Raw genomic sequence first — 27,691 nt, forward strand, 5'->3', positions numbered from 1 at the left:
AACCTCAATTCAATTTAATGAGCATTTATTAACTACCTTCTAAATACAAGACATTATGCATGGCACTCAGTATACAAAAACAAAATAGTCCTTCCTTCAAGGAGCTTACTCCCTACCACAAATAGTCTTATCCATCATTTAGTCCAACCTCCTTATTTTACAGGTGAAGAAACTGAGACCTAGAAAGAGTAAGCAATTTATTCCAGGTCACTGGTCACTAGTCACTACCACAGCCATAGAACTATTCACAGAACATCATATTGCTTCCTAGTGACATATTCTCACCACCACATTAAATTGTACAGAGACTTATTACAAATTGATAAGTTCCATTCACTTGCTTCCCTCCATTACATACTTCTTCAGGGTAATAAACCTTCATAAATTCCATGCCTTTTTTCTTTCTCAACGTAATAGGATTCTGATAATCTATAAGATGCTATTCAGGGGCCACATAAGCAGTATCCTATCATATTTCAGTCCCTTCAAAGACCTGTGATTTCATAAATGTGAGTACTGTACTCCTTCTATCTTATAGATGGAATTCAGATCTTGTAACCCTTCTGTGTCTTAACAGTCAATCTGGTGTTGAACGTTTTTGGAATTAGCTAGGTCGGTCCTTATATGACAGACATACAGTCCATCATCAGATTCTGACAGGACCAACCAGAGTTCTTGTTCCACTGTCATAGCCTTTTAGAATCCAGGGTTACCTCCATGTTCCAGTGAGATAATAGAATAGACTTTGGTGGAGGTATCTTATATGCCATCATATTTTTCCCAAGATAATTATTCATAAATTTAGAAAATATGGGTATATCCTGTTTTGGCACATCTTGAAACATGTACTGTTCTAGAGTTTATAATTTGTCAATGTATGATTTCTAGAAATATTTTGATCTTTGGTCCTTTTTCTTTTGGGGTCTTTTATTTCTGGATACACTGTTCTTTTCTTTCCAAACCCAAATCCTATATTAAAAATGATCATGTGCAGAACTGAACTAATCTCTTATCTCTAAACCAGAGAGCCAGATACATTTCTGTTGGTGGTACTACCATTCACTCAGTGTCTGGAGCTAGAAACGTATAAGCTATATTTGAGTCTTTTCTCTCTGTATATCCTGTCTTTCATTAGGCCCTGCCATTTCTTACTTCCAAGTGGCCTTTATCTATCCCTTCTTCTTTTTCCCCATTATTTCAATCCTAGTACAGGCATTCGTTATCTCATCTGATAATCATAGCAACAAGTCTCCTAACTGGCTTCTCTAGTATTTTCTCTCCTATAAGTATTTTCAACTGATTTAAAAGGTATTTCCACTTGGATGTAGTAGGTGAAAAGAATGACTTCTTTCTTTGGAGACTGGAATAAAGGAGGAGAAAATGAGGGTTAACTTCATGGGGAAGAGAAAAGGGAGTTTTTGTCAGTTCAGTTCAGAAAAATAATAACAATATCTAACATTTATATAGTATTTAAGGTTTTTGAAGTAATTTGTGCATTATTTTATCTTAGAAACAGTGAGACATGGGCCAAGTTTGTATGTTATTTAGTAATGATTAATATTTATGTAAGCTTTTCAAATTTTCAAAACGCTCGTTTCACTTGATTCTCACAAAAACTTTGTGAGGTAGGTGCCACAGATTTTATAAGTGAGGCTCAAAGAGATTGTAACATGCCTATGATGACACAGCTAGTGAAAGAGGTGCGATTTGAATCGGTCATCCTGACTTCAAGCCCAGCATTTCATCCATTTCTACAGTGCTGCCTGGAATCAGGTGTAAACAGAAATCTTCCTTCTATCCTTCCTGACCACTGATAATCTAGCAGAAATTGAGAATCACCTGAGCTTTAAAAGAAAAAAAATATGTGGGTGGGTGTGTTACAATATTTTTTTTTGGACTAGGTCTAATATTTTACATCATTCTTGCTAATATTAGTAAGCTTGGATAAGGCGTGCGGAGAACCAGTGAATTAAACAAATAGCCTCTGAGGCTGCGAGGAGAGATGGGACATGAAGATTCCAAACTCTCCTACAGGAAGCAGAAACAGGATCCAATCAGCCACCGCTTTTGAATGACCAATCGAAAGCTGTGTTGCAAAATGAGGCTTGGTGGTGCTGTTAGCCCGCCCAGTTGCTGCTGCTAGAATCTGAAGGGGAGGGAGAAACTAGCATTGTGCTTGTTACCGGTGTGATAAAGGAAGCAGAGATCAGCCTCACCTTGTACATCTTAGATTTGCTTTTACTTGTTTCCAGGGACTGTTAATGTAATGCAGTCCCTTAACCAGGAAATTACAGCATTCTCCCGGGCCAATCTCAGGAAGCAATGCACCAGAGTGACAACGTTGACTGGGAAAAAATTTATAGAAACGTGGAAAGATGCCAGAATTCAGGTTGTGGAAGAAGTTGAGCCTGGCAGTGAGGGTGGCTGTGGTTACGTGCAGGACCTAAGCCTGGACCTGCAAGTTGGCGTTATTAAGCCATGGTTGCTGCTGGGTGAGTATACACATTGGCTCTGGAGTAAGGGTCATCACTTTGCTTATTCATTTTTTTAAAAAAAATCCTTAATTCAGTTGGAATCAGTTACACAATTGAAAAGTTGAAATGTTTGCATTTGGGCTTTGGAATTCACTGTAGATGAACAGACTTTTCTGGCAAAAGTCAGTCTTCACACCCTGTGTACACTTATTCATCAGAAGCACATGCCCTGATATGTACACTATTAACAGCTGTAATTTAAATTACTTGTCATTCTGTTTTCCTAATTTCTCAGGATGGATATAAATTGATAATGAATAGGGAAAATGTGCCTGCTGATTTATTTGTAAATAGAGGACTAGATAAACCCGCTGTTCAAGTTAATTGGAGAGATTCCTAAAATTGAGCAGGGACCGCTACAAGTTTATTATTTTTTTGGAAAGTTTATCAGACTAAATAGAAATGCAAGTTTAGGAGAAGTTATTATGGGATAACAACAATAAGAGGAACAGTAGAAAAGGCGATGGATTTGGAGTCAGAAGAACTGGGTTTAAATGCTGTCCCTGCTATTTACTATCCGTGTAACCTTGGGCAAATCACTTAACCTTTCTGGGTCTCAGTTTACTCTACTCTAAAATAAGGAGGTTGGACTCAGTGACTTCCAAAGATCTATTATCCTATAAGGTCATGGCATAGTATTTCACTTCTTGCATAGGAATAACAGGGTTATGTTGCTTTCACCCTATTTGAACCATAAATAAACCAAAGAATTGGTTGGACTAAAGCCTGATCAGTGCCTAATTTCTTATGTGTTAGAGATTGAGAGTGAGTTAGGTTCCTTATATATAACATTACATTCAATGATGATATTCAGGAAAGGTAGAAAATGTTTATGTAAACAGAGGGGGGCAAAGTTTTAAGAGAAATTCACCATGTGACTTGCCTTTTTGCTCTTTTGATGCTAAGGGCATGCAACTGTGACTACATGTAATCACTGTGGCTATTTCTGCAGGGTTCAAGAAATGGGCTCTGTCATGTAGTATTGCATGTGTTCCCTTCACTGTCTTCTGTGCTAGGTCATTCCTTGTCTTTGCTTTCATTGCACCATAACATCAACGGTAAGTAGGGAAAGAGTCATATCACTAGGATTTAAAAAGAAAATTGCCTATGTGACTAAATTGACCCACAGCTATTTCTATAACTGTTACTAACAGCATACATTTTTTGTTTTATATTTTTAAATATAAAAATATGACATGTAAGTATATGTCATTTTACTCATAGCAGTTAATACCACTGAAAACAATCTCGATTATTTTTCTTTTAAAAAAAAGAAATAGAAAAATTGACAATTTTGGTTTATTGAATGATATGATAGAGAATCTGTAGAGAAAAGTGTCCTAGGACAGAAATTTGAAAGCCCTGCTTTGCCTTAGACCTAGGTTGTTTGTAACCTTTGTGAGTCGTTTCTTCTTTTGTAGGGCCTCAGTACCTTTGGGTGTAAAATGGAATTGATAATAACTTCGCTATCGTCTGTTACGTAAGGTTGTCATGAGAGTAAAAGGGAGAAGAATGTAGAAGTATTTTGAAAGGTGTAAAGTTCTATACAACTATAAGGTGGTATTTTCAGTTGGGTATTACTGTCACTTGGGCACTTTGCCAAACAAAACCCTTACCTTTATTAATATTTGAAAACATAATAGTTGATATTTGTAGCCCGATGAGGAAAAAAAAATTACTTTGTGAAGAAGAATTGGTTGAAAACCTTGCAAACTTCTTATTTCCCATGAACCTAGTTTGGGAAGTTTGCCAGACTCCCTTTCCATGACTGGAAAAGGATATAACTTTTTAAATTCACTTTTCCCAAGGATGTCTATTCACCGGCTGTTTGATTAACTGTTTGGTAAAAATAACACAAGAAGCTTCCAAAGTGTTGCGATACTATTGGAGGACCTACATTAATAAACATCCTTGTTTATTTTACTATTATTTTATAAATTGGCATGAAGGCACAGAGTCTTAATTAAGCTCATAAATTATTCTTTTCTACAAAGCTACCAGAAGGCAACAAATTCATCTTTGCATTATTTTTGACTGTCTGGACTTGTTCTAGATGGACATACGAAAGCAGTTTTGCTCAGATGAGCATTTTCTAGAGCCTTGAGACAAGACCTTTTATGTTCATTTTCATCTCATCAGAGCAGTTACCTTCTTCAGCCTCTGCCTTTGTTTGTCATTGTTGTCCCACGTCTGAAATTCACTACTTGGACAAGTCATTTAATCTCACTGAGCGTCAGTTTCCTCATCTATAAAATGATAGTGTTGGACTAGTTGACTCTGAGATCCTCCCAGCTCCAAATCTACGATTCTATGTTTCTATGATCCATGAACTGCTTTGTGTCATCCCTTTCCAATGGGACACCTGACCTATTTTAGCTTGTTGCTTTTATCCCAGAAGCCCTGCCTCATGAATAATGTACAACCTGCTTCCTGACCACTTCTTTCCCTATTTTAGTGGCATGGGATTATTTCTAATTTCATTTCTCCAACTTTAACCTTCACCTGCCCTCCCTTCCAGAATTAACGTATTGGTTAACAACTTTGGCTTCTGGTTTGCTTTGTTTCAAAGAGGAGTAAGGGAGTTGGAAGCCATAAAAAGGTAATTCATACTTTCTTTTCAAGTTATCTATATAAATATGATTAAGTATTTACTTGATGCCTAAACATGCTATTGTATTTTTAAAAAATTATATATAGATGCTTGAACGAATAAATTAGTAGTATAATCAATAAAATCATAGATTTATAACTAGGAGGGAACTTGGAAGCCATTTAAACCAACTCTTTCATTTAACAGGTGAGAATAGCAAGATAGAGGATAAATGATTTGCTCAATAAATTAGTGATTCTGTAAGTACTTATTATGTGTCTATTACGTACAAAGCAAGAGGCAAAGTAGTGTGAATGGAGAGGATCTAGATTCAAGTCTCGCCTCTGACACATACTGGCTAAATGACCCTGGCCAAGTTGTTTAACCTCTCCATGGCCCAGACAACTCTGAGGCTACAAGTTATAGGAGAGTTGCCAATATGTATTGAGAGTGGTAGTTTCCTCATTAAGAACTTCCTACACTAATAAAATCACAAGTTTGGCCAAAAAGATGTACCATGTGTTAGAAATGAAAAACCAAAAATGAAATATTTCTTCCCTGAAAGAGCTTACACACTATTAGGGGGAGATAGCATGAATCCAGATAAGTTAAAGCAATATATACAAAGTAAATTCTGGCTGAGGTAGGGAGAGGATGCTAGGTACTGGGAGAATCAGAATAGACCTTAGATGGTCTATCCTCAAAGGTCTATCTTTGCAATTCTATCTGTCCTCAAGATGAGCCGTGAAGATTCAGGAAATAGGCTACCTTGCCTAGAATGTAGAGTTAGAAATGAGATGAATGTACAGTTAGCCTGGAAAGGGAGACTGGAAGCAGATTATGAATGAAAATGGAGTACAGTAGTTTGCATTTTATACTAGAGCCAATTGGGAATCACTGAAACTTTTTAACTGAGTAGGTTAGACTTATGCCTTGGGAATATCACTGGCATGTAGAAAATGGATTTTTATTGTGTGGAAATGGGATCAAAGGAAAGAACAACAATTAGGAAGCTCTTGTAATAGTCCAGATGAGAGGGCCTGAACTGGGGGGTGGTGGCCATGTGAGTGGAGAGAAGGGGATAGATTTGAAATATAGTAGAGATAGAATCTATACTTTGCAACTAAGTGGGTTTGGGGGATCATGGGCAGTGAACAGTTCAAAGATGGCTCTGAAGTTTTAGACCTGGAGGTGGTGTCTTCAACAAAAAGAGGAAACTTATGAAGAGGGAAGGGTTTTGGGGAAAAGGTAATAAATTATATTTTAGATATACTCTATTTAAGATATCTATGGGGCATGCTGTTGGCATTTTGAGTATTGGTAATGTGAGACTAAAGCTCGGAAGAAAGATTAGGGCTGGGTATTTAAGTCTGGGAATCATCTGCATAAAGATGATAGTTAAACCAATGAGAGCTGATAAGATCACCCTAGAGAGAGAAGAGAAAAGGGCCCAGGAGAGAACTCAGGGGTATACCCACACAGAAGGGGAAGGACATGGATAATGACACAGCAAAGAAGACTGAGAGGAGGGAAAAGAACTAGGAGAGAACAATGCTACAGAAAGGAAAGAATATCCAGGAGGAGGTGGTGATCAGCAGAGTCGAATGCTGCAGAGGTCAAGAAGCTCCCATGAAACAAGGAAATGTTAGTAGTTCATTACTTATCTTCATTTCTGATTTGTAAAACATTTGGAGACCACTAGTAATTTTTGGCTACATTTCAGCAACTGCAAAAGTACATACTTTTTCCCCCCAAAAGTACATCTCCATTTGATAGCATAAATTCCATTTTTGTTTTCTTTTATGTTCTTATTTGAGCTTGCTATTATCGTTTGTGATAACCACCCTGTAGATAATTCCAACTATTATTTCTGTTTGAGAACTACTTTTCATTCACTGTTCTCAGATGGATAGTTCTGGAATCCTATATAGCATTCACTCTGGGCTCACTCCCCCTAACTTATACTTCTTACTGGCAGGTTGGGTAGCCAGAGGAACAACTGCTTCATCAGCTCCTAGAGGTAATCCTGTAGGTGAATACTACTAACGCTGTAGCACCAGAGTTGCCACTGATGTTCTTCCCATTAACAATCAGACAGTAGACTGAACGCATTCTTAGGAAAGAGTCAAATGGTATAGCAAGAATGGTAGCCACAAATAATTCCTCCCAAACCTGCGGCATCCTCTCCCACAAATATGCATAGAATATATGGGAGGAGAGTGGGTACAGACTTAAAGTACAGTGGTAGTGAGGCATACTTGTAGGGAACACATGTGGCCAAACTATAACTACAGAACTGTGGCGTCTCATTGACCTTTCTCCAGAGAATCCTCATGAAGTCCACCGCAGGTCAGGGCATCACTGGGAGATTTGGATTCAGTCAAAGGGCTATACTTGAGGACCTAGAGGGCCACATGTGGCCTTGAGGCCACAGGTTCCCCACCCCTGGTTAGTCCTTCCACAGATAGATTGGACTAGCTTCTCACTGGGCACAGAATCTCCTCTGGACTGGTTGGGCTAGGCAGTTTGGTCAAACTCTGGTCTGGCTTCTTACAGAGTACATCATCTATGCTAGGTAGGGTTCTCTGCTAGACTCCCTGGACTTGCTCCTTGATGGGCCTCAGGTATGGAATGGTTCATTTGCTCCCAAAGGAGTGTCACCCTTATATCTCATTGCCTTAACTTTGCTTCTTGCAACTTTCAACTTCTTTCTTGTACCTATATCAAGTGGTGTATGTTAAAATTCAGAATCTATGATGTCAGTTTGTTTCTTTTACAAGTCAGATATAGTCTCTATTACAGATAACTTGTACTTTGAGATGTGGGGCCTCATTGGTATGATCATTTCTTCCACCCCTTCACAACTTTTCATCCCTAAAAATTTCTTGTCTTCTTGTCAGCAAAGAGCATCTGGAAATCTTTTGTAGTTAACAGGTAGATGGCTCAAGCACAGCTGCTGTACTTGTGCACCACACTATATGACTAAATCATCTCCTTTGCTGGTCTTATGTGCTCTTCATTTATGTCCTTTGTGCCATAATTCCCTTATGAATTATAGTCACATGATTAAAATTATTACAATTTTATACCAGATTATTTGCCCACATATATGAAATTAAATAGTATATATAATTTCTTTGTAATTTAGAAATGAATAATGTCATACTCTCCAAAAAATTTACTTTTGAAAACATATTTGGTTGATGTGAAAAAATCCCCATTAGATGCAAATGTCAACCAAATGAAACATTTGACATTTCCAAAGGAATTGAAATTATTTCTGGGCAGATATATCAACATTAACTTCATTAATTCTAATTTGTTCTTGGAAGCCGAAACTATGTTTTTTTATGAATTATTTTGGTGATGATAATTTTATTTAATGGGTAAGCACTGTAATGCCTGTCAAGTCATTGTAGCTATTTACTTCTTTATTGAATAGTTAGTTGTAATTTAGTATTTTATAACGGTTTAGGTTTTGTTTTCCCATTCAGAGGGAATTTTCCATTCAGAGTGCAACATTGCTGGAAAAATAGCTCCTTAAAATAGGATAGAAACTGGGACCTGTTTCTAGGGATTCTGGGACAAACAAATTTGAACTGGATGCTGTATTTTTATGTTCAAGTTATTATGCACCTTTCATGATTGTAAAAGGCACGATATCAGAACGAAGGTTCATCTGTTTCTTGAGCATAGAAAAACTAGAGTCAAAATGTGTCCCAGAGGCCACTTTCAAAATCGATTAACCAAAGCTAAAAATATTTCTTGCCTTTCCTTTGACATATATTTTGCAAAAGTTGTTTTTATTTGTAATTTGGCCAAAGTTATGTTTCTGTGTTTTTCTTTATAAGGAAGTAAAACATTTCCGGTGTAATGGCTAAGGAATGGGAAAGTTAAATATTTTTAAAGCAGTGAAATACATTTTGATAGTACCCTATAAAATCACCAAGTTTCACTTAGTTTCTTTGAACCCAATTTTCAAACAGGGCTTTAAGATCGAGGAAGACCCAAGTCAGGCCGGTGGGGTTGGAGAAAAAGCTAGCAGCCTGCTCACTTGAGGTTATCAGGGCCACATTTACAACCTCTTGTACCTTCAGGAAAGGCATTCTTTGTCTATTCTTTTTTGTGCATGTGTAAGGAACCTGGACTTTGCCAGCAGCAAAAGCCACAATATAGGCAGCTTCCTGTTTTCTCAAATGTAAAAAAGGAAATAAGAAGTTGGGTGCTGGCAGTGGAAGTAGGGACCTGAAGAACACTTGTTCTTCCCTTGAAACCAAGGATAAGCTACAGGCTGGCGAATCAAAGTGTTTGTGTGCAAAATCAGATAAGAATAAAAATACTGTGCTATAAAAAGGAGCCCATTTCAGGAGAGCGTAAGATTTAGAAGTCTCCAAAAATAAAGCTTATATGTTTCTCCTGCCCTTGGCTGTTGTAACAAATCCAGATTGTCTGAAGTTGGCTGTTCTGACTGGCTAAGTAACTGGAGCCAATTTGTCAAGTTCCTGAGATAACACCTCAGAATATGCATGTGTGGGGGTAGTTTCAGAGTTTCTGTGTTTCAGGTTCATGATAGTCTGAAATCCCAGACTCTCTTAGAGTCTCCTTGGAATTAGCAAAAATCTTGCGGTTGGACTAGGCCAGAAAAGGACCTTTCACAATACAAAACACAGGCATGGGATTAGTCCAGGCTGTGGCTGACTAATTTGCTAGCATTGATTCACTATGTCTGATGCTACAACTAATTTATTCATTCAACAGATAGCTGTTGAGTATCTAATGTGCAAGGCTCTGGAGTAGGGGTGAGGAACCTGCAGCCTTAAGGCCACATGTGGCCCATTAAGGCCTCAAGTACAGTCCTTTGACAGAATCACAAGAAAGGTTTGTTCTGTGAAGTTTGGATTCAGTCAAAGGGTTGCACTTGAGGATCTAGAGGGCCACATGTAGCCTTGAGGCTGCAGGTTCCCCACCCTTGCAGTCTGGACTAAGAAGGAATTTTTAAAAAATGAATTAAAGCTCAGGCCTGCCCACAAGGAGTTTATAATCTACTAGCAGAATCACAACTGTAATATAAATAACCATAATGCCAAATAGACTATTAGTATTTAGACAGTCTTAAAAGAGTTCACATATGGCAGAAGTCTAATCTATCAAGGGGATGAAGGATTGATTGAGGAAAGTAGTATCTGATCCTAGCTTTGAAGGATTGGTAATTTCCATGGTAAGAGACTGAGCTGAAAGAATATGTCATATAGGGAGAAGAAAGTATGCAAAAGGAAGGAAGATAGTATGTGGGAAATACAGTTTGGAAGGAGTGTTTTAAGTAAATATGAAAGAAAGCTGTGAAAAGATAAGAGTGGAAAGATGGAATCAAGCCACATTTTAGGAGGCCAAAAGTGAATGAATGAATCACACAAACAGCAACAGTGACACTAAATGTCCGCAGGTCTTGGAACACTGTGTATAAAAGAGCAGAAGAACTGGGGTTCCGGCTGAAAATATCATGCCTGTTAAAGCTAAGCATAATCTTGAATGAAAAAAAAAGGATGTTTAATGAATTGCCAGATTTTCAGGACTTTGTTTAAAAAACAAAACACCCGACTTAATAGAAGCTTTGACATATAAGAGCAAAGAGAAATACAGGGTGTTCCTAAAGTCTGGACACATAGGCAAAAATGCATAAAATCCATAAAAATGCATATTTCAAGAAATGAAATGAATGAAATTTTCAACAACATTTTATTTAATTGGAAATATTAACAAATAACATCTTCAATATGATTTCCATCATTCGTGATGCAAAGGTTAATGTGCTTTGCAAAATTCATGTGAACTTGATGCAATAACTCCACATTGCCCTCAACTTTAGCACATTCATTCTTTATGTGTTCAATCAAATGTGTTGCAGCTGTGATTTTCATTGAGTAGACCTTCTCCTTTAGCATACCCCAGAAAAAGAAGTTGCTGAACAATATAGAGTCTTTGGTGAAACGGTTAATAAGATGTTAATGAGATTTCCTATGTGTCCAGACTTTAGGGACATGCTATATAAGGTACATACGTACCAAAGACTAATTACAGGAGACACAAGGACAAGCTGTTTACCTTTTATGCATATAAAATATAAAACGTATATCTAAGATTGTTATTACTAATTGGATAGTTCTTAAGAAAGATTGGGGTGGGCCTGAGTATGATATGACTTTAAAAAGTAAAGCTGTTTAGGAACAGCTAAAAAGAGTAATTATACAAATAAGGTGTGAGAGGAATTAGATGGACGAAGAGGGCTGTTAGTTCCAGAAACCTAGTTTTCATTGGGAATGGGTTCAAGAGGGAACAATACATATGTATCTAGACAGTGCTTCTTAAATTGTATGTCGAGACCTCATATTTTTTTTGGCAATAGTAAAGGTTTCTGAGCATTCAGTGACCAAAAGTTAATTCAAAATCAAATGTGTAATGAATCCTAGGTATTTCTGGCAGCTCTTGCCTGTGTTGCACCCTGCAACTTCACTGCAGCCTTGGTTCTGAACACAAAGCATGCACACTTTGCACTGTGTGTGCCCTCAGGCCATGCAATGCCAACAAATGCTGCTGAATAGCAAAAAGGGGTCTTGAGAGGGAAAAGTTTTAAGAAGCCCTGATCTAGAAGAGTATAAAAGTCTTCTAAATTTAGAAAGAAATAAAATGCTAAGGGGATAGGGAGGAAGGAGAGATAAGGGAGGGGTCTCTAGAGGGAAGGGTGAGGGAATAGGTTAAAGAGGGGAATTGAAGGGTGTTTAGGTTTATGGGAATGGGACTATAAGGGAGGGATCCTTGGAAGAGGGGGTAGGCTAAGTAATAGGAAGGCAAGGTAGCAGGTAGAAGTAAAGTAGAGGAGTCAGGAAGAATAGGAAATAAGAGATATACACAATCATAAAAATAAAGATCAGGAGTAGAATTTGTTAGGGAAAGTATATGTTTATAAATACATATGTATATATGTGTATATATCTATATTTACATATAAATACATCCATGCTTAATTGCAGTGTGGGGGTGGGAGAAGAAGGGGGAAAAATAAAAAAATAAAAAGTGTACAGCAGAGGACAAAAGAAAACTTACAAAGAAGCAAAGAAAAGATGGACAGCTCTCAACACAATGCTTAGTATTTATTACATAGGCTTTCTTGAACTGGAAATTTATTGTTATATATTTTGAATCCTCCCTCACATTTTGCTGTGCGCATGACATGTTTTTCCCCTTTTCTTATTTTGTATTTGTTTAAATATTTAAGTTTATAATGTTCCTTTTTATTTTCTTATTGTCTATTTAAGTTTTAGTATTTAAGTCTAAAATTTTAAAAAAGTGAATGAATGATTAAAGAAAATAATGGAAAAAAATTATTAAGCTCTTACTATGTGCCAAGATAGGTCAGGTGCCCTCCTGGTAGATATGGGAATCCTGAAGGATTTTTTAAAAAAATCTTGTTTGCCCAAAGTATTGTTTAATCATTGAGATACATCTGCATTCACCCTACTTTTTGACATCCCTGCCCATAGTTTTACCTTCTTTAAAAAAGACCTAATAAGATTATAGCAAAGATTATTTAGTTATATTTTTAATGCCTTGAAGCACAGAGAATGAGAGCAATTACTTCTGTAGACCAACTGAAATGAATATTTACTAGCTTTGCAACTTTAGGCAAGTCACATAACTACTCTGCATCTCAATTTTCTCAACAGCAAGAAGGAATAATCAGGCTTATATACTGCATACCTGATAGTGCTGTGAAGAGAATATTCATAAACATGCACTGTGTAAATATGATTTATGTTTATTTTTTTTACAGGATCACAAGATGCTGCTCATGATTTAGATACCTTAAAAAAATACAAGGTAAAAAGTGCCTAAAATTTAGCATTTCCATTAGAGTTCCACATCTATTTTATTTAAAGGAAAAGTACTTTATTCTACATTTGTTAAAATTCAAGAATTTCATAAATAGTCTCTTCCCATCATTTAAATATGGCTAAAATTTACCTGCCTAATCTAAATATATTGAGTTGTATGTTTATTGGAAATTTTAGATTTTTGTTAGAACTTGGATCATCTAATAAGAAGGAACAACTATTAAATCCATGAATCTGGTAATTTTTAGACTTTTCAAGTGAATTCAAAATATTTGTTTAATTTGTGACATATAGGAAAAGAGGTTTGTTTGAATTTTTTAAGTACTGCTTCCATCAGTATGTTTATAGAATGATAGGATGATGCAAAGTTTTAAGAGAAGACATGGTTTTCACTGTAGAGTGACCAATAAGACTCTATGAATTAGCATATTTTTAGTGTTCTATTTTTAAAGCTGGGGATGCTAATTTAATCCCAGTCTACTGAAAAAGACTGAGAAACTCTTTAAAAAGATGCTGTTAACTTCTGTGTCCAGTTTCACAAGTGGTTCATTGGAATCAAAGGAAGTAGGGCTAGGATTTGAAGAACTGGATAGGAAGCTTCCAGAGAAATTGAAGGATGACATAGGAAATAGACTAAGGTGATTTTTCTATATCACATTTCAAAGCCAGTAGGCCTGTATATAAAATAATAACATTTATTTGTATAATGCTGAACAGGTTTTAAAAATGTTTTCCATTATGTTATCCTATTTGGTCTTCATATTAACTGTGTAAGGTAAACAAGGCTATTGGTGGTGTCCTCATTTTCCAGAAGAGGAAACTGAGAAATAAATAAGTTGAATGATTAGCCCAAGGTCACAAATCTAGTAAGTGAAAGAGATAGAATTCAAACCCAGTATTTCTGATATAAAACAGTGCCATTTTAGTGTAATTTTTGGCCTTTGGAAAATCATTTTCAGGAATTTCTATATGACAGGCCATTTCCTTGAATTTATATTTTGGGGAGTAGGAAATATCTCCTTAATGATCCCTTTATTAATTAATCAAGTATGAGCAAACTTGAGGTCAGGGGATCAGTATTCAAATTTTAGTTCTGATACCTGTGTGACCTTGGGAAAGTCATGTCACTCCTCTGGGCATGTTCCTTTATATGTAAAATGATATGATGGACCAGATACTTTCTAAGCCCATTCCACTTCTAATCTGTGATTCCCTGATTTATCAGGTGTGCAGTATGTGCTTGACACCATTTACTAAGGATAGGTCCTTAGATACCTTAAATCTTTTAGGGGCTACAAGTCTAATACACATAGAACTGTAAGAGAACAATTTAAGACTGCATACATTTAATGGCTGACTTGAAATTCAGTGGGAGAAAAGAGAAAGCAAAATCACTGTGGTTTAGAATATTCAGGGAAAGCCTCATAGACTAAGGGACTTGAGTTGAAAGATGAATAGGATATGGACAAGCAGAGGGACTCGGGGAAAAGGGAGGGCTTTACAAGCTTTATCCCCAAATATTTTTGCTCCCTCTTTTCTACTTTTTCCCACTTTGATCTTATTTGTATAATCTTTCCTAAGGAGAAGATTAGAAAGAAGGATTTTGGCATTCTCTTTCTTCCCACCTTCTACAAGGTGGTTGGGAGAGTAGTAGTAAATGTCTAGGTGCCAACTCTTTCTTAAAAGTACTTTCAGTAGACATATTTGACAAAGACATAAGGTCAGTGACAACTTTTCCCCTTATTCTTTATTTCAAAGGAACCAAACCAAGAAAGGAACTAAACTGATAAATGGCAAAGGTATATTCTTCAGTAAGGCCTGACTACTGGAATGTAATGACTTTGTAGTAATAGCTTTGCCCAACTCCCCTAAGAATCAAATGTTAAACAGCTCTAGGAGAGAGCTAGTCAGTGAATTTTGAGAGAAATGAATGCACAAGTTCTAGAAAGATTTATCCCCATAAATAATCCTTTGAGTAGGAGCAAAACTCAGAGGTGGCTGAAATTTATAAATCCATGTACAAATCATTATATCCACAATTCATGATTGTTTATAAGGAAAATTTGCTTTTAAGAGAGTTCATAGCATAATGATCTTCTCCTACTCTCTAATTAAAAAATATTTGTCATAGAGACCAGATTGATAACATAGAGTATTATTGACTACCAAATGACAATAATGTAATTAACAGCTGTTTAACGATTATTCCTCTCAACCCTTATTTTCCTGAGATTGTTACTCACTTTCCTGGTCCAGTTAATCTTTGAGGCCTCAAAAGGTTTTTTATACAATTGCTTGGGAAAATTATGGGAATAAGTTTGACTTTTCTGTATAGGTAGAGTGGATTGTTTCTTATTGATGTTTATCTTTTCCAGGGTTCCAAGATGATCCCTTTCCCTCTTCAGTGGTAGTCTATCATTAATACACAATGTATTGACTTTTTCTTAGGCAGGCTCTTGGATCCTCTTTAAAAATATTCCTGAGAGACCGGGGCAATTTAAAGTACTAAATACTTGATAACTGAGCAATAATTGAAAGCTTAAGAAGAATCCATTCCTTTTGTGAGTTAAATATGGATATAAGAAGAAAGTATGAGTAGGGTAAAGACAGATTTTCCCTTATTCCACATTTCTCCCAAATAGTATTCCTTTGGGTAAATAGAATATGTACCCCTTTATGTTTTATATAGTATTTATTAGTAGAGTTATCTAAATTATTTCCTAGTTTTTTGTTATAGTTAAAAATTTTTGACACATTTTGTTTTGCCCATTTAAGGATGATTTAAGGCCTACTTATTTTTTTAGTGGGTCCGATATCTCATAGTAGAAATTCAGAGACTCAGTTACATAGTCTTATCCTGTGTTACTAAAGTCCACAAGTACTAAAATTTACCTTTGTGTTTCCTTTTAGGTTACTCATATTCTCAATGTTGCCTATGGAGTTGAAAATGCTTTCCTCCATGACTTTACATATAAGAACGTTTGTATCCTGGATCTACCTGAAACCAATATCATATCTTATTTTCCAGAATGCTTTGAGTTCATTGAAGAAGCCAAATTGAAGGTAAGGACAGCTCAGTGGTGCAGTAGGTAGAGTGTTGGACCTCAAGTCAGGAAGATCCGAGTTTAAATCCAGCCTGCAGTGTTTACCAGTTGTCTTACTTTGTAAAATAGGGATAATAATAGCACCAACTGACCAGAGTTTCTGTGAGGATAAAATAAGACAGTATTTGTAAAGTACTTGCGGATTTTAAAGCACTATGTAAAAGTTATTATTATTATTATTATTTTGGTGCATAGTTCATCAAACAAAAGTCAGAAATGTAATAGCACCTATCTTAATTACTTAGATTTCTCCCAACATATTTAATTCATCCACATGCCTAATGATTCTCTCTTTTTTTTTGTTTCCCATTGCATTTTTCTCCACAGTATAATATTTTTTAGATTTAATCTGATTCTCTTACATTTCCTGTACAAAAGGGCCTACTGATACTCTTCTGAGAAACTTTAGGAGGTGAAAGTCTCTGTATGTTAAATTCTTTGATCTAAGTATGTAGAGATGACTTCTATTTGAAAGTTTATGACAACTGGGCTACTGAATAACAGAAACAAGCTAACTGGTACAGAGTCTGATTTAGGCCTGACAGTGTATTTATCAGTGTGACAGTATGACTATTTCACCACTTTGGGAAAGAAAAGAGAATCTTTGCTTTTTAATGTAACGTTTCAGGACACTCTGGGAACTAAATGTTGCATTACTACATTTATGAACTAGTCTGCTGTAATGTGGGATTTACTGGGATTTGTACTGAAGAACATGTGAACTGAAGCTGCCTTTTGACACTAAGAAAACCACTGAGAGTATTAATATAAGTGCTTCAATCTTCTGCTCACTAACTGGATACTAATACTGTATTGAATCCAGGTCAGGTTTCTGATAGTCAGGGAACAAGGTGGGTTATTGTCCATAGTAACAGTTTATGATATGGCACCATTTTTGTGAATACGCGCTTTTTACAAAATCCATATTAGATAAATAAAGGGCAGGGTGGTAGGTATAGTTTGTGGCTGGTGAAACAGAGTCATTTATAGAGACCCAAAATGACTTTCCTGGAGTGTGCAGTAATTGGTAGGATTGGGATTTAGAGTTCATTATATAATATCTTGTCTACCAGTCTTTGCACTAGATTTCCTTGGATATCAATCAGTCAGTAAACATTTATTAAGTGTCTGCTTTGTGCCAGGCACTGTGCTAAGCACTGGGAATAAAAAATCTTCAAAATCTTCTAAATATTGTTTTCCATATCTCCTTTACTCAATGGTAATCAGTTAGAAAGGATCAATGAAAAAAACGTTCTAGTTCAGAGCTGAAGGCAATAGAACTGTGTCCTTCAAACATTTTATTACAACTCTAGGGTTGTAACATTAAGGCAAGAGATAGACCTGGCAGGGGTGGGGACCCTGCGGCCTCAAGGCCACATGTGGCTCTCTAGGTCCTCAAGTGCAGCCCTTTGACTGAATCGAAACTTCACAGAACAAATCCCCTTGGTAAAAGGATTTGTTCTGTAAAAGTTGAACTCAGTCAAAAGGCCATAACCCAAGGACCTAGAAGGCCACATGTGACCATGAGGCTGAGGTTCCCCACCCCTGGCAGAGGAACTAGGCCTATGATTTGATTGGCATAAGATACTCTCAGGGAGGAAACTCCCTCTGTCAATACAGGTTAGTAGCATCTTCTTTACAGTTTAGAGTCCCAGAAAGTTGCTAGGGGCATAGAGATTGCCCAAGGTCACATAGTATATTTCAGAGGCAGATATTGATCCCAGGGCATCCTAGCTTTGATGCCAGCTCTCTGTCCAATATGGCATTCTAAAATTCAGCGTAATGGAAGAAATCTGCCTTTCAGTTCCATGTCTAACCACTTCCCTAGTTTAATTACCTTGGAATAAAGAAGCAAGGATAGAGCTATCATTGATTCTAGGGCCCACTCAAATATGTCGCAGGGGTGGGGAACCTGTGGTCTCGAGACCACATGTGGCCCTCTAGGTCCTCAAGTGTGGCTCTTTGACTGAATCCAAACTTCACAGAACAAATCCCCTTAATAAAAGGATTTACTCTGTAAAACTTGGACTCAGTCAAAAGACTGCACCCAAGGATGTAGAAGGCCACAGGTTCCACACTCCTGGTATAGTGGTAGAATTATTAAAAAAAAAAAAGCTGAGTGGATCTTTAACATTTGGAGCTGTAGCAGATTTACAAACCAGACTTTCCCAACAGAGTGAGGTTACAGCTCTAGCTGCAGCCGCTTCTATGCAACCTTTTGCAACATAATGTTTAACGGAAGATGAACTTGGCTGGGATACAGAGATGTAATTGAAGAATGTAACAAACATGGAGGAATCATCCATATTTACATTGACAAAAATTCAGCTGAGGGCAATGTGTATGTGAAGTGCTCCTTAATTGCTGCAGCCATTGCCGCAGTAAACGCGTTGCATTGAAGATGGTTTGCTGCTAAAATGATTGCAGCTGCATATATAGCTCTTCCAATTCCTCACAACCTCTTCCCTGATTCCATGACAGCAACACAACTATTGTTTCCTCTTCAACAGTGAAGGAGGATTTAGTCTCTTATGTACATAGCTTTATAATTTGGCACTCTTACACAGATATTAAGGGTGGGAAATGAAGAAATACATTCTTAACAGTATTATCAAAATATGGATATCAAAGCTAAAGGTTGAACACAGAGTAAAGTCTAAAATAGGACAGGAGACATTAAATTGTGGGTTATGGTAGCTTATCTAGTTCATTAAGGTTAAATTTCTTCTTTTTAAGCAACAGGTTCTGTTTCTATTTGAGATCGTTCATTTGTGCTAGGAAATATGTTTTGGTTTGGTGCTGTAATGTAGATATTTCCTAATATATCCAGCTGATTTATTTAAACAAAAGTTTGATATTAACACTAGAATTTTTGAATTTGATAATTATTATTCCTTAATGCGTGTCTTATCCTCTGTTCAAGTTTTTACCTATAAAATATTGTCATAGAGTCATAAAGTCTCATAGTTAGAACAGACTTTAAAGATTATCAAATCTAACTTGCTAATTATACAGAGGAGGAAACTGAGGACCAGAGTGAGGAAGCTACTTGGCCAAAGTCAATACCTACTTAGTAGGTACTGAGTAGAGCAAATGGTTAATTCTTGATTTCCACTCATTGATTGCCTTCCTTTAAAGCTACCTTTCCAATCTTGCAGTATGATAGTTCTTAGTGACTATTATCTTCTTGAACTTTTTTCCATTTCTCCCAAACTTGTTTCTTTGCTGTGGTCTTACGAAGCTCTGTGAGTATGCTTTTTCTGCCTTTACATTTGCCCAGCCCAATAGGGTATTTAGCCAACTTAAACATGAAGGCTTGAGGAATAAAAGATGAAAATAAACCACAGAGGTGATAATCTTCCCACCTCCCAACACTTATTTGGTGTTTTTTTTAAAATAATATTTTATTTCCCCACAGTTACATGTTTAAACAGTTTTTTAACATAAAAAGTTTTGAGTTCCAAATTCTATTCTTCCTTCCCTAACTTCCTTCCCCTCCCTCCTTCCCTTCCCTCCTGCCTGAGAGGATAAGCAATCCAATATAGTTTATATGTGTGCAGTCAAGTAAAACATTTCCATATTAATCATTTTGTACAAGAAGACTCGAAAAAAAATGAAAGAAAATAAATAATAGCATCCTTCAGTCAGTATTTAGACGGTATCAGTTCTTTCTCTGGAGGATAGTATACTTCAGTGTGGGTCCTTTGGGATTGTCTTGGATCATTGTATTGCTGAGATTAGCTAAGTCATTGACAATTCTTCATCATATAATATTTCTGTTACTATGTACAATGTTCTCCTGGTTCTGCTTACTTCACTTTGCATCAGTTCATTTAAGTCTTTCTAGGTTTTTCTGAAGTCATCCTTGCTAGTCATTTCTTATAACACAGTAATATCCCATTACATATACCATATATACAAATATATATATGTATGCATATACACCACCACTTGTTTAGCCATTCCCAAATTGATGTGCATCCTCTTGATTTCCAATTCTTAGCCACCACAAAAAGAGCAACTATAATTATTTTTGCATAAATAGGTCCTTCCCCCCACTTTTTTAAATGTCTTTGGGATATAGACCTGGCAGTGTTATTGCTGGATCAAAGGGTATGCACAGTTTCTAAATTGCTCTCCAGAATGGTTGGATCAGTTTACAACCCCACCAATAGTGTATTAGTGTCCCAATTTTCCCACATCCCCTCCGTCATTTATCATTTTCCTTTTTTGTCGTATTAGCCAACTGATAGGCATGAGATGGTACCTCAGAGTTATTTTAATTCGCATTTCTTAATCAATAACTATTTAGAGCATTTTTCATATGACTAAAAATTTTTTATTTCTTTGTCTGAAAACTGCCTATTCATGCACTTTGACCATTTATCAATTGGGGAATGACTTGTATTTTTATAAATTTAACTCAGCTCTCTATATATTTGAAAAATGAGAACTTTATCAGAAATACCTTAGTGTTCTTTTAAGAAACCAAAAACAACCTGGCCTTTTATTTGTCTGCAAAAAAAAAAAAAGGAATTGCATTTGCCCTTTCTACATATTTATTATCGATTCAGGACATGAGATCAGAAATTTTAAAAGTATTGTTTAGAGAAGCATCATAGGGTATTATAGAAAGTATGTTAAATTTACTGCCCTACTTTTCAAAATCCCCCAGATTGCCTCCAATTCCTATATCTCCCTTGGCATTTAATATTTATACCTCTCTGACTCAGATGTTGATATGGCAAAAAGTTGATTTCTACCACCATTTTGGATTGCCCATACTAATGCTTGCCTCCATCAACATACATAATCAAGAGCTGACTGTAATTGAAAAACATACCATCAGGACATTAATTGTCAGTGCCTCAAACAAAAAGCAGTGTGGAAAAATATTATGTTCAATTTTACAAGTCTCCAATGCGTAATTAGGAATTCTAATCCACCAATCATCAAAAAGCATTAAATTATTAAACAACTACGGTGTGCTAGGTGCTAGGGTTAAAAGGTGGAAATGAAACAATTTCTGACCTCAAGAACCTTACCTTCTATAGGGGAAGACAACATGAACATAGATAAGTATATACAAAATGAACACTAGGTAGTTATGGAGGGAGGCACTAATAGCTAGGGAAATCAAGGAAAAGCTTCATGTAGGAAATAGCATTTGAGTTGGGCTTTGGAGGAAATGAGTAAGTATTTAATGAAACACCAAAGTTTTGTACAATCCTGTACTAAATGTTTTTGGGGAATTAATATAATATACAATCTGTCCCTACACTCGAGGAACTTATCATCTAATTGAATTCTGTATTCATTATGACCTTTGAAAAGAGAGTACTTTGGAGAATGAGGAAAATAACACCATATGTTCATTGTGTGATACCTGGATTATAGAGTGAAAGGTTTTCTCTTAGTGACTCATATTGTGCTTTGAGCTTATTGAAAGAAAAATGCTATCTAAATGATTATCATTATTTTGTAGTCTTAATGCTTCCAAGAATGGGGAACTCTATAAGGAAGAATGAAAAAATAAGATGCAAGTAAACCCAGAAGTCTATAGAAAAGTAAACTGTTAAAATAGAGACAGCATGCCTTTTTTATAGAGTGCTGGCTTTAGAGTCCTAAAGATCTGGGTTCAGGTACTACCTGTGACCTGTGAATATTTAAATTGGTTTTTATGGCAATCTTTTAGTGCCTAATAGGAAGTTGTGGAACAGTTGCTAATCTACATTGATTCTGGGAAGTTTCCTTCCCCAGAATTCCCTATACCATTTAAAACCTAGGTTGGGGCAAAAAGTATTTTAAAATTCTTCAGTTGCAAGTTTATTGCTATTTTTTCCTATTTGGGTTCAAAAGAAATATTACACATTACTCCATACTATAGCACTCATAATTTGCTGATAGTTAAACTTTTTTCATTATTGTCATCCTAAATAGTCTATCCCAACAGGTAAGTTCAGATCAGAAAATGTAGTGACAGGAATATTGTCTATTCTGTCACTACAGAGTACCACATTTCATTTAGATCATTAACTTTTAAAAAGCACAAGGCTGGCCAACCAGTATCAAGGCTGTACCATCAGTTCTATCATTTTCATTATTGATAGCATAAGCCTCCATCAGCATTTGTTTTATACTGTGTCTCTTTTCACTCGTAAAGTATCCTTTGCAAGTTACCTGAAACGCTTTTCACTTATTGACCTCATTTCAGTGTCCAATTACAGTTTCCATTTCATATTGTTGCAAGCTCATAATGTCACTATTCCATTTAATTCATAAATTTAATTAATTTTCAGGTACTTTCCTGATTTTATAAATACTTTTTAGTTTATAAAGAAGATTATGACAAAATTGAGTTCAAACAGGTACCAAAGATTAAATTAATAGATTAGAAAAAAGAAGAAAAGGGCGGGGGAGACACACTAAATTAAAAAATGCAGCTATTCAGTATTTCACTAATGTTAGAAGGTGAATACTGTTTCAAAATAGTACGATGCACATCTTTTAGTTCACTTTGTTCGAACCCGACATTTTATCAATACTAATAACTGTAAGGAAAATAGAGGCAGAAACAGATTTTTTGGGTGTTAAATAGAATTGTTTTTTACATATTAAAATTTAAAAATATTTCTTTTTTTTTTTTGCAGGGGGGAAGGCAGGGCAATTGGGGTTAAGTGACTTGCCCAGGGTCACACAGCTAGTAAATGTGTCAAGTGTCTGAGGCCGGATTTGAACTCAGGTCCTCCTGACTCTAGGGCTGGTGCTCTACTCACTGTGCCACCTAGCTATCCCTAAAAATATTTCTATTTGATAGAATGCTTGACCCATCACTTCATAGTCTTTAGGAAGAACCATATAGTCAAAATGAAACAGAATAATTCTGGAGGAGCAAAGGAGCCCTAGATTAATCATATGTTTGGAATACTCAGCTTTATTTTGACTTTTAGACTTTTTCCTCTTACATCTTCAGTGTAGTGTTTCTAACTAATTATAATAAAGATAGGGCTCATCCTCTCTCCTTTCTGTTGCTTTTCTATTTTTTTCCCTCCTTTTCTCACTGAGGTCTAATCTTATTGTCTTTAACTCCTAATCTAGACTTTAAAACCAAAAAATCTACTTTCTTCTTTTCTCTTTTCTTTCTTTCCTTCCCTCCCTTGGAGTTGTAATAGAGTCATGAGACATAGCAAAATCTTTTCTTTTGTGCCTTTGGTTTAAATTCTCCTTCGTGTAGATCTTTGTGCTGTCTCCCCTAGCTTTAATAAAAATGGTTGATCAGGTACACTTTTGATGAATAATTTGAATAAAAAACTAATAAGATTTAGCTGCACAATTTTTTTACTTTAAATTACTGAGGGTTATGTGTTTGCTTCTTGGTCGCAATTTGAAAATTACTTAATAGTGCTCAGAGTGCAATATACAGAAATCAGGAATGTAGCTGAAAGTGAATGCAATCTAGTGGGAAAAGCATCTATTCTTTAGTTGCTAGATCAAAACTATGACTATGACTTTGCTCTATGTAGTTTTTCCCCCTAGGAACACTTAGTGTACCCAGTTTGCTTCAGGGTTCATCTTTTTGTTAGTGGACTTTTGTTGTCTTATTAAGTTCCTGATATATTCTTTTTGCTACTTATAAGCATGTACTTTTACTAGTTTTACTGGTATCACTAGGGTACAGAAAAAAGGATACAATTGCAATTTTAGGCTTCCAAACTGATGCGGGGAACACTTATATGTCCCTCTAGAATGTTTCTTAAACATTGTTTACGGTAGATTATATTGTAATAATCCAAGAAGAGGTCTTATATGTACTATGCTTTATGATAATTCTAAATGCTATGTGCAGTGAATTTGATAATGTTTCTCAAATGAATGTGGATTTTTTTTTTCTTGAAGGATGGAGTGGTTCTTGTTCATTGTAATGCAGGCGTCTCCAGGGCTGCTGCAATTATAATTGGCTTCCTGATGAGTTCTGAAGAAATCACATTTACCAGTGCCTTTTCTTTGGTGAAAAATGCAAGACCTGCTATATGCCCAAATTCTGGCTTCATGGAACAACTTCAAGCATACTAACAGTGAAAAAAAAATACGGGAATAAGTAATTGGGTATAATAAAATTCAGGAAACAGATGAAGCCAACAGTTTGTGAGATGGCATTTTAACAGATGATCTGAAACTATAACTTCTGAATTGACCTTTTAAAAACAAGTTTTTAGGATATAATGGTAGAAGCCAAATCCTTTCCTTTTGCTGCTCTCAAAGTGCAAACTGAAGTGGCCTAATTATCTTGAGCTTCAGCCTAAATGATTTTTTAAAAATAATTTTGCTTATTCTTCAGCATTTAAGATGTGTGATGGAATGCTTTTTTTGAATTGCATGGAGCAGATAACATTGGTATTACTGATTGTGTTAACTGCTTTGGAGGAAAAGGGTAAAAGTAGACTTGAAGTCTGTATTTGAACATTGAAAGAAGAATGAAAATTGTTGAATACTTTCAGTGTTTTTTCTATTCCAGCAACTGTTCTCATGAAGAAAGAAATGCTGAAATACTGCTTTACTTGTACATATATTTAGAAAAATACTTATCACCTTAGATAGATTTCTTTTTCTGCATTTCTTTTCTAATAAAAATAAATAGCTCAAACTCCCCGAAGGGTATATTTGCAACCAAAAGGTTTATTCAGAAGGTATACAATTGTAATATACATAGCATTCAAATATCTTTTGATCACAATTCATTGCCTTTTAATTGTGTAGGGTTTTTGTTGTTGCTGTTTTGTCCTTTGCCTGTTGGTAGCTTTTGCCCCCAGATTCATTTGCGGCACTTACAATATGTTCTGATTTATATATTTTACTGTCAATAGGCATCTCTTCTCTTTCTGTGTTCCTTTTATACTTTTGTTGGCTCCTATTTTATGAAGTTTTTGGAAGCCCTAGATTTCTGAAAAATATTCTTTATACTGAAAGGCCTATTCGTCATGAGTAATTAAAGCTCACATAGATAATAAAACAAAAATACCTGTAATCAGTTTCACTTGATATTGTTCACTTCTGTTGCATACAATTCTTTAAGAAAAGAAAAAGAAAAAATTTAAAATTTAATAAATAATTTGGACCTAGTTCTCATAGAGCCTGAACACATTTTCAACCTCACTTCTGACTATAGGCCTTGAATAAATTATTTCATTACTTTTGCTTTTGTTTCTCTATTTGTGAAATAATAATTTCTCAATATGACAAAGCCACCCAGAGATTTTCTTTTTCAACTCTTTGAAACTTTTTTTTAAAATAAAAACATTATTTCTACTAATATATTATTGCTAATGACATAAAATACACATCCCTAATCCTGTTTGTGAAATTTATATTAAAAGTTTTTCATTAGTATTTAATAATTGAGGAAATTAATATAAGCTCCAGGGGAATATTTTTTATTCTGTTATAAACATAGCACATTTGAACAAGAGTGTTGCATGCAAATATGTTGAAAAGTGTACGTTGAGCACATCTATGCAGTTGAGAAGGTATGTCTTTTATGCTGCTCTCATGAGTAAAGGGTCAAAAAGTGTTAAGTAACAGGTTGTATGCTTTGAGAAAAATAATTGCTAGAAAAGTCTCCAGAGCTGAAATCTTTCTTTCACCACATACTAATCCTGAGAAGCAGTACAAAACTAACCAACCAAAGTGAACAGTTTGAAAATGACCAATGCAAATGTCCTATTGAATGTCAGGACTTCTCTGTGGTGTTCTCTCTTGTCATTATTGCCAAGAATCTGCAGATTTCTAGATGACCCTTCTTTTTCTGCTAATGACTGTGTTAATGTGAACATATTTTCTTTTTTTCACGGTGCTAGTAGGTTTTAGTTTATTAAGAATTGGGGCATAATGCACATTACATATCACAGAATATATAATTTGGAATGAAATTTACATCCAGAGTTCTGGTCTGCACCATTCTGGTTTTGTGACATATAACATGAACTTACTACACTTTCTTTCTGGTAAAGATCTTGCTTTGACCCCCAAACATATTTTACCTACAAACATTTGTTGGTGAGGAAGTGATAGGTCAGATATATGTTTATTGATGATTTCATGAAGAGAATTAATCGGTAGACCTTGTCTTGGTGGCATAAAGCTGCTTTGAAAAGAAGCTCTATTATGATCTCACTATCTAACATTATGAATCAAAAATATATGTAGATACCAAATGTCACTGTTTTGGTAGAGAAAAAAGTCCCATATATAGGCCCATCTGTGCAGTTGTGATTTTGGCTGTGTTCCTGAAAATACAACTTCAATTTTTTTTTTTTGCTGTCATGCTTAATTATTTATATCTAGACTAAAAGAAAAAAAATTAAGTTCATATTTGTTCAAAATTCTGAGTAGTAAAGAAATAAAATATGGGCTTCACCTATTTGAAGAGGGAGGCTATATATTATTTTAGATAATAAAATTCCCCTTTTTAATTTTCAAGTTACTTTTTGCTTTACTTAGGTAACTATTTTATTTACACAATGCTTAAAATTTATCCAATGATATGGATAATTTTCGGAGGCTATATGAACTTAAAAATCTCACTCCCTTCTCTTTCCCCTTTATGTCACTAAATTTGAGGCAGAATATTGACCTTGATTAAACCACTATGGCAACAACATTAAGAGGAAGAAAAATATATTTTAAATCCTAATTGATATGTCTTTTTCTTCTTTATTTTCCCATTAAGATATTTAAGTATAGCATTTGGAAAGTATTCTTCAGGAACTGGGCAACCTACTTTCTTTTTGACTGAATCATTTCAATGGAAAAAAACCTAAACCTTGGCAAGACAAGTATCAGTGAGTCAGGCATTTCAAATGTGTGAGGGACTCAAAATGTTCCTAATATTGAAAGATTTTTGAGTGTGACAGTGAATTTCTCAACTATGTACCATCTGGAAGATATACTTAGAAAGAGTTACCAAGACTAATGAGTTATAAATAGGTATGCAGGTACATGACTGAGCCTAAATATTTAATGTCAGTCATTATTGGCAGGAAAAAAACAGAACAAAAAACAAACTTTTGGAAGAGCGCAACAACTGTTTTAGCTACAATTTAGCCATTCTTTGTAGCCTTAAGTCAGTTTAGATAGAAGGTTTTAGAATTTTTGTTTATAAATGTAACAATTTCTGAGGTTTTTATTGCACTATTATGTTACCATTCATGTAGGTGAAGTTACAGTGAGAAACCTGTTTATGTTTGCTTTGTTTTTTGAATGGTTCAAGTTTGCCTTATGTGATTTAGAAAATCAGACATTTATTTTATATGCGTATTTATAATTTATCCTGTACCAAAGTACTTTTTTTTAGGTGCAAAAATACTTGATTTTAAAATAACAAATTTTATGTTTTTCCCTGTGTCAACGTTGGTTTCTTTGTGAGTTTTGGTTTTAAGATAACTAAAATGCTTCTTATACTCTAGCTAGGGAAGAAAACTTATTGATCACAATACTGAATTATTTTAATTATCAATTATCTTTGATGTTTTAGATAGTTTCCAAGAAAGTTTGTATTTGTATTAGTGAGGAGCAATG

The 27,691-nt window shown here is 35.4% G+C and overlaps 1 protein-coding gene across 1 annotated transcript; it reads left to right on the top strand.

Annotated features, from left to right (window-relative positions):
* Positions 1-2,088: 2,088 nt before the first annotated feature.
* Positions 2,089-27,691, top strand: DUSP19 (dual specificity phosphatase 19). The gene is made up of 4 exons (XM_036747290.1): positions 2,089-2,492; positions 12,953-12,999; positions 15,924-16,076; positions 24,014-27,691. Exons 1-4 carry the CDS (start codon positions 2,267-2,269, stop codon positions 24,188-24,190), a joined length of 603 nt encoding a protein of 200 aa, XP_036603185.1. The 5' UTR covers positions 2,089-2,266; the 3' UTR covers positions 24,191-27,691.

Source organism: Trichosurus vulpecula, chromosome 2 (genome assembly GCF_011100635.1).
Source record: "Trichosurus vulpecula isolate mTriVul1 chromosome 2, mTriVul1.pri, whole genome shotgun sequence".
NCBI classification, from domain to species: domain Eukaryota; kingdom Metazoa; phylum Chordata; class Mammalia; order Diprotodontia; family Phalangeridae; genus Trichosurus; species Trichosurus vulpecula.